This window comes from Mus caroli, unplaced genomic scaffold (genome assembly GCF_900094665.2).
Source record: "Mus caroli unplaced genomic scaffold, CAROLI_EIJ_v1.1 scaffold_16808_1, whole genome shotgun sequence".
NCBI classification, from domain to species: Eukaryota; Metazoa; Chordata; class Mammalia; order Rodentia; family Muridae; genus Mus; species Mus caroli.
Genome location: NW_018390925.1, coordinates 11578 through 20164, shown reverse-complemented (window position 1 = coordinate 20164; position 8587 = coordinate 11578). Strand labels below are relative to the sequence as shown.

The following is an 8587-nucleotide window of genomic DNA, read 5'->3' as shown; positions in this document are numbered from 1 at the left end:
ACTCCCTCACCAAATGAAAGCAAAGAGTTACTAATCATCATGCATTTTACTAGATTATAGAACAGTGGGGTTTTAAATGATCAGAATTATCATCAAACCCACTCTGGTGTATTGTCCATAGTGTATGGGCAATATGTATTTTTACTGTGTTTTATTTTCCACATAGAGACCTAGTATAGAGCCCAGACTGAGCTTGAAGGCATGATTGTTCTGATTCAGAGTCCTGAGTGCTAGGATTACAGATGTGTACCACTACATATGGGGATGCAGTGTACTCTCATCATTAGATATCTAAGGCTGGTGTATTTTCCTCATGAAGTCAGAATTAATACAGAGATGGAACATGATTTCCTATAGCACCACCCTACAGGGAGGATGAGACAGAGGTAGTTATGCAGAACTAAAAGGGATCCTTGTAGTGTGGTTATGTGCATGCTGAAATGATTAGTTGATTTAGAAAAACAAAAACAAAAACTATTTACTTCCTTTGGAGGTTCCAGAGAGGATACATGGAAGGAAGGATCTTGGAATATAGTGGCGCTATAAAGACTGAATTCAGGATTCAGTGCGGTTATTTTATATGGTAAAAATTTTAATTTAAAGTCAAATGGAANCTACATTCTGAGGCATTAAGCATTAAGGGATGGGGATCTAAGGAGGAGAGATGCTAAGCTCTGCCTAGTACAGATCTTCAAGAATAAAGTAATTCCTATCTGAAGAGATGATAATGTGGAAATCGGAATACAATTGCAGTTAAGAAAACAGGCTCCTTTTCCCCCAGGTAGATTATATAGAGCAGCATTGAAGGCTCTCTAGCGAGAAAGAGGTCAGTATCTGCTCCGTAGATGCAGTGGGCTGATAGACATTAACTATTTGGAGATGGAGTCAATNCATTTTGGTGTATAGAGGCAGGAGAACTTTCCTGGCAGTTGGAGTGTCATGGGTGTGGCTTTATAATCTTTCAGTCATACTGACTACCCCTGGTGTCACTCTTCATCTCTCTGCCTGGTTTCTTTTTCTAAACTCTGAGGACNANAGTCCTGAGTTCTGCAACCTGGGCTGTTGTGCAGATGCATCTGACCTACTCAGAGCATAGCAGGTATCCCATGGTTGGCCCTTCTCTTTCTATCCTAATCCTGTTGGGACATCCTCATTTACCCACCTGTTCTAACTTCCTCCAGATATTCCAAACTAGGTGCTTCCCTCCCCAACCTGTCTTATGGTTTTCATTTTCCAACTAGCTCCATATCTTCCTCGGGTACTGTACCTTTCAGATTGATATCTAAGATGGTCTGTCTGGAAGAGGCACTAAGAGGGTCAATAGCAGCAGCGGTGTGGATGACAGCAGACATGCCCTGGCAGGCTCTCTTCAGGCACTGGGCATCCAGAATGTCTCCCTTGAGTACTGTCACCTTGGCCTTTGTCTGCAGCTCTGTGGACAGAAATCAGGGTCTTTGGAATCTTTCTGCATGGGATGGAAGTTTCCTGACACAGGTGTCAGTTATGTAGGTCTTCAAGGGCAGTCATGGTAAGAAGATACTGGGGGGAGGCCTTTCTACAGAAGGAAGCATAAACACTCAAAAATTAGATTGAGTGTTTGTAGGGAATGAGGAAGCATCTATATCTGCCCCATCCCTTTGTAGACCATGCACCTGAGCAGTAAGATGCCACTTGTGTTTTGCACATAAAAAGAGATTTATGGGAAATTCCTACATGCATTAAAGCTACTGGAGATGTGATTGCACAAAAATGTAAAGAGGGAGAATAAGATTTAATTATTAGGGAATGGGGAAATCATGTGTGGATTTGAAGGAGAAACAGAGCTAGAGTCCTGCTGGGGGAAGCTGTAACAGCAGTTAGTGGGTAGGTAATAAACTGCCTGGTGTGAAGACATAAGAGTAATATGGATAAGCAACAGGTTAACCAGATTATGTTCTCTGGAGTTCCAGTGAGGAGGATCTAGAAGATGGACACAAAAATGGACATTTTAGCTTTGCCCTGACAGGTCTTGAAACTTTCTGTGTCTAGGCTGTTCATAAATGAAGTGTTAGCCCTATTACAGAGAAGCAATAGGAGTGTTACTGAGAGAACCCAGAATAGACTNAAATTAGGGTTTAGGTGAGCATTTCTTATCAGATAGATCCTTGTAAATGAGGCAACCTCAAGTGGACCACACTGTGAGCTTGAAGCCAATGGCAGTAGATACATCAGTGTTTTCAGGCTCCTTTGAAATTCACTGAATGATACTGGCAATCACAATGTCATACAAATTAGCTCACAAAATTAACATGTGCCCTTGCAGACTGTACAAACACTCCACCCTGGCTTTTGGTTCATATTTTGCACATGATTTTCTTAGTTTGCTCTTTCCTTTCCCAGCCATGTCATGATATCAGACATTCTGATGTCCCAGGTATAGGTTGGGGAATCACAGAAGGCTCCAGGAACATGCCTCAGGACACACATCTCCCTAGTGAAGGCTTTACTGTTCCTCTGCCTCCTTCAAATACATTATCCCTTCTCCATTAACTCTAAGCCCAGGGCTGGTTTGGATCAACTCTTGTGATATAGACAGGTCAACTGAATCTACAATGCAGCTAAAGAATAGTCTGACAGAGGCAGAAGTAGAAATCTAGAGATGGCCTCTTGGGACAGGTGAAAACCTGTGCTAGACTTATTTATTCTGTGCCCTTTTCCGTCAGGCAACCATGAGAAATCCTTGAAATAGAAAAGGATGAGTGTCTTAGTTAAGGTTTCTATTTCAGTGACATGACACCATGACCAGGGAAACTCTCATAAAGGAAAACATTTATTTGGGGTTGGCTTACAGTTTGAGAGGGTATGTCCTTTATCATTTGTCAACATGCAGGCAGACATGGTACTGGCAGAGCCTTGAGTTCTACAATCTTGATCCTCAGGCAGCAGAAGGAGACTGTCTTCCCCACTGGGCATAGCTTGAGCATATGGAACCACAAAGCCCACCTTTGACACACTTCCTCCAACAAGGCCACACATGGTAATAATGCTACTCTTTTTGGGCAAGCATTCAGACACATGAATCTATGTGTTCTATCATCACAATGAAGAAAAGCCTTCTGGGAAGGAGGCAGATACTAGTATGAGGGTCTCTTTCTGTATATTGTTTCATCTGCTCTTTCAGCTGACATTATAAAGACTGTATTAAAAGAGTGGCTGTGACCTGGTAGGTGGGTCCCAGAGACAGAGAGCAGTAGATAAAAACACGAGTTCTTTGGGTGTCCTGAGATAGCAGGAGGGAACATCTTGGGTTCTTGAGGTAGAGCTAAATCTCCTACTTTACTCAAGACACCATGGACTTGGTAATTAATCTGAACTGCCTTATCACAGAGGTGATGTCATGCTGTGATCGTCAGTAGAAGCACATGCATAGAGAAGCTCCCACATGCCATCCTTTTAAGGGACAGCGGATACGGATAGAAGTCCTGCACACAAACCCTTCTTGTCCTTACTTGAGTTGCCCCATCATGGGGAAGCCATTTAACATCTGTGTTGCCTTCCTGCCTAAGAATCAGAAGACAAAGTTCCTTTTCTTAAGTGATCTCATGGGGTGATGGGTATGGAATGTCTATCATTAGTATGTCCTTGACACAGAAAGGACACTGGCAGTGTTCTTTGCTGTTTCTGAGAAGAAGGAGCCTAAACTGGAAAATTCCTCTATGTGGTAGTGTTGCAGGCAAGCCTGAATTTTCATTATTTATGATCCATATGGGAGTGCAGGTCCCATGATATGTGATCCATGGGAAAGCAGGATGAGCTTGACTTGAGATTAAGCCAGTAAGCAGTGTCCCCTCCCTACCTCACCCCTACTATGATGCCTGCATCAGCTCCTGCCTTTACATTCCTGCCCTTTTTGAGTTCCTGTCATGATTTCCTCTACTGATGGGGAAGCTTAAGTCAAACAAACCATTTCCTTCCCATGTTGTTTTTTGTCACAGTGTTTCATGAGAGCAAGAATAACCTAATACAGGGTACTTATGTTATTTTCATATTTTTGCTTGCCTTGTGACAGAGTGCCTTCATAATTTCTAAGAAAGTTAAAATACTAAATATTAATAGACAGAAATTTAATATTTATTTGGCTTTTTGTTGTATGAGACAAAGTGAGGAAAAAGTGACATGTGTTATAAGTATGGATCATAAAAATTATAAAATAGGAAANTATCTCTGAGCAAAGGGAGAGGTCATGGTTGTTTGTTTGTTTTCCCCAAAGATGATTGTGTTTCCAAATTAGGAGAGACAGATAAGACCCAGAATGATAATAACACTTGGACTATTTGTCCAAATGGTTTTTAGAAAGCTATAGAAGACTTTCAGGATGGCTCAGGACTTCTTGCTGGAGGCACAGAGGACCATGTGGTCACAGATAAACACTAGGGGAACCTAGAATGTAGGCACATTCAGAGGAAGAAATTCATAGTGAGCTTTCTGCCCAAAAGACTGGGAGCAGATGTGCATTCTAGCCTGGTGAACTTTGTACAGTCTCTGTGTCCTGAGACCACACTGGACTCTCACCATAAGGTTGTTTATTGTGATCAATCTATAGAACTAATCTTTATGGAAGGTATCACATGGATTTTACAAAGTGTTTCAATGTGGCCATGTCTGATCTTTATTTAGCTTACTTTTTTCCTCAAGAAGGCTGATGTAAAGTTCATTGTCTACATGGGATTGAGCTACTTATCACTAGGAATATTTTCAACAAATAGTTATGCTTAAATACACTAAAATCAAACCACTTGTGTCAGAGTCCAGAAACTTTAACCAACACCTACTATTTATTCATGTTGAATCGAATGGCCTTCCGGTGTCTCATTGATTGTCACCTTTTGTTCTTTGTGGTCTAAGTGACCCCTGTGTCCTCTGGGACAGATGCATATGAGATCAAACAGTGTTGACTTTTGTAGACATTGAACAAATATCAGGGAACTTTGGCTCTGTATTCAGATCTTATATTCTTCATTTTCATCTTGAGGAGTTTTCCCAGTAATAAAATTGCTTTGAGTTCAATCCATAGTACTGGGAAAAAATCCAAAACATATTGAGATTTCATATATCTCATCTTAGTGGAGAACTTTGACACTTCTTTGCCTCCTCTATGGTGCAGGTGGACAATACAGCTTTAGACACCTCTTGTGCTTTGTGTTTTTATTTATTTTTTCTGTTCTTGTGTTGTGTAATTTTTAACAAATACTTTAACCCTTTCTATATTTTCCAAAGTAANAATTAAATTATTTTTATGTTTTAAAAAAGATTTATACATTTTTTGTTATGTGCACTGATGTATTGTCTAGAACTGGAGTTGCAGATAGTTGTTAGCTGTGATATTGGTGCTATAAAATTGAACCCAGGTTCCATGAAGAGCATCCAGTGCTCTTAGCCACTGAGCCATCTCTCTAGCCCCTAAATCCTTTTGATTTACTATTAACTTTGGCATCTCAGAAGGTCCTGCAAGTACAAGGTGCATGTATGTAAGACCTGTATTTGAGCATATGCATTTGTATATATTCCAAGTGTTTATAAGTCTCAGGATATCTGGTATATTAGAATGTATGTTATGTTATAATTCTAGTACAACATTACTCTAAGCTTTAAACATAATNAAATTAATTANTTTATAATTNCCTGAAAANTTTAATTGTATGAAAATATAGNNGTGTAGGACTCAAAACTACTATAAAATTAGAAGCCTGTGTGTTTCTTTTAAATTTTTGAAACTGTTGCATCTCAAAACTCTGAACAATCTTCCTTTTAACCCAACAATACTGGTTCAGTATCTTCAGTTGCTAATTATACAAACATTTGAAATTAAACTTGACAATGAAATTTAGATAAATATGAACTACTCTTTCCAAANCCCAAATGTGTTCTGAGGGTTTCAACATAGACTTGTGATTTGAATGAGAACAACTCAGTAGGTTCATATTTCTGAATACTTGGTCCCAAGTTGTTGGAAATGTTAGGAGGTGTGGCCTTGTTGGAGGAGATTTGACTTTAGAAGTAGTCATTGAGGTCTCCAAAGACTTGTATCATTCCCACTTCATTCTCTGCCTTATGGTTGTGGATCTAGATATGATCTCTCAGCTACTGCCGCAATGTCATGCCCATCAGTCTGCTGCCATGCTCCCTGCCATGATGGCCATTGGTTCTAACTCTCTGAAACTGTAAGTGTCCATAATCTCTACTTTCTATAAATGGCCTTGCAAAGTGTCTTATCTTAGCAACAGAAAATTAAGNAAGACATGCTTCCATCACCTTCCTTCTTCATAGGACCTAGTCAGATCTTCTCCAGGATGAGGCTTATCTTGGGGAGGATGGACAATCAAAAATCAAACTATGGGATGTCTGATAGGTGATTTGATCCAGACTTAAACTGACAAAGTCAAGTGATGGGTGGATGGGATCCAAGCAATAGGTGTAAATTAACTCTGGAGAGTGTGGAGGAAGATGTGGCATACATAATGGTCTCTCACTCAGAGCTGAAGCCCTTCAATAGCTACCTCACCGAAGGATGAGAGAATGGAGCAGCTGGGAACTTGCACTATCAACTCAGTGCTTAACCTTGGGCCTGGGTGTGGGAAGAGACAACAGCAACAAAAAATGTACCTGTCTAGCAAAGCACTCAGTCACTTTCTTTGAGAGGAAATGGCAGAGAGGAGGAATGCTTTGNAAGGCATTGGATGGTTCCTGATGACACATATCAAGTCCTACTGGCCCACACTTTGTGCTCTCTAATCTCCCTCTTCCCTTCTTCACTCCCCTTCTCTACAGCCTTCCCAAATGTACCCTAATATTATAAGTACTTCCTGCTATGAATTGCAGTCTCTCTCTAGTCTTTAATAAAAATTAAATATGAAGCTGATTAGGAATATCAAAGTGTCTGAGACCCATTGCTAAGGTCTCTAGTTCAATAATCTTTTGTTAGAATTATAAAATATTGCAATATATTGTAAATACTGACAATTTTATTCCATTTAGGACACAAAAGAGCTTCNAGTAAAAGAGAAAACTGATCTGTAATGTCTAAATAGGAGAAGACGTTTAGGCCCAGGACCTGCTCATGACCAGTTGTGGGTGAGGCCTGAATTCACTTTATCCAACTATACAGTGACTTTTGTGCTTTTCCAATTGTGAATATTGTTAATAGATCCACCTGATTTTTAGGCTGTAGACAAGAGAGCCCTCCTTTCACCCCATCCATGTCCCCCAGCCCCTATATCACTTACTGGACAATTCCTCTTCGTGTTTTCGACTGAAGGTCCTGAACAGGGCTCTGATCTCCTGCAGCTCTTCCTCCTGCACCAACATTCGGACATTCCTGTGGCCAAGAAACCCTCCTGCTCCTGTCACCAGGCAGCTCCACCCAGGCATGGTCAACACAGGAATCAGATAGTTGAGGGTGCAGATGTGATATAAGGTACTCCTGTGGACTGATTCAATGTGTACAGGGTCAAGGAATTGCTACTATACTTACATAGTAGAAAAAAATGTCCTGAAGCTAACTTCACCCATTCCTCTCATAAGACATCACTTCTCTGATCCCAAATCTTGTGAGATGTTCTATAAGAAGCAAGGACAAACATAAAATCTAAACCAGAGTACACATATGCACTGGACACCAGATATGCAATCTCTATCTTAGGTTATCTTTTACCCTGAGGCACTGCATTAGTCTGTGCCCAAAGGTTGTCTCTCTCACCTTAGATTCTAATTACAAACTCTGGATTGTCTTACCTGTGCTTATGAGAAACCTCCCACATATGTTATTTCTAAAAATTCTCACTGTATATAGTTAGTTTTCTCAGCTTCAGTGCTCTGACTTCAGAAACCCAGGGTCACATTTATAAAGGATACAGAGGAAGTGATGCACAGGCAGAGGAAAGAAAAAGTGGCACAAGGCTTCTACTCCTTGTTTGATATATCAGTTTCTAGTAATGTCTAACTGTTCAGCTACAAACAAGCTTAGGATGTTGGGCCCTCCTTCATCAGTTAATAATGAAGACAATGATTAATAATTAAATGAAGACAATTCTCNAATAGAGGTTTCCTCTTTCTAGATGCCTTCATGTTAAGTCAAGTGTACAAGAAAANTTAATCAATACCCAGCCAAAGAGTGTTCTTTCAGTGTGTTAAACATAATACCTTTTGNTACCAATTTTACATCCTTTTCTTAGTGTCAACTATTTATCTTACAGTTCACTGCAGAGAATGCACATGTTCTTCTAAAGGAAATATCATTATTTTATGCAATAGTCTGATGGGTTTTTTTTTTTTGTTTCATTGTTTAGATTGACAACAGTAGATGAGTAAAAGGACTTTAGAATGTATGGCAGAAACACTCTAAGACTTATCCAATCTATAACCCATGTACCCATGTGGTCAAGAAAAGCTATAAATGCAGCCCAACACAAATTGAGAATTTATTTAAAACATTAAGAGAAGTTTATTTATTTTGTGACTCCATTATGAGGTTCTTGACTGAGAACATCATAGGTGACCAAATATGAATGCCATTTCAAAAGGTGGCACATACCTGCATGGAAAAAGCTCC

The 8587-nt window shown here is 39.9% G+C and overlaps 1 protein-coding gene across 1 annotated transcript in view; it reads right to left on the bottom strand.

Annotated features, from left to right (window-relative positions):
- The window catches only part of LOC110288898 (NADPH-dependent 3-keto-steroid reductase Hsd3b5-like), a 10268-nt gene extending 2287 nt beyond the window's left edge, over nucleotides 1-7981 (bottom strand). Inside the window, 3 exon segments of the mRNA XM_021155139.2 lie at nucleotides 1268-1432; nucleotides 7263-7466; nucleotides 7891-7981. Of these exon segments, the coding sequence (XP_021010798.1) occupies nucleotides 1268-1432; nucleotides 7263-7407 (310 nt within the window). The 5' untranslated portion in view covers nucleotides 7408-7466; nucleotides 7891-7981.
- Nucleotides 7982-8587: the final 606 nt, after the last annotated feature.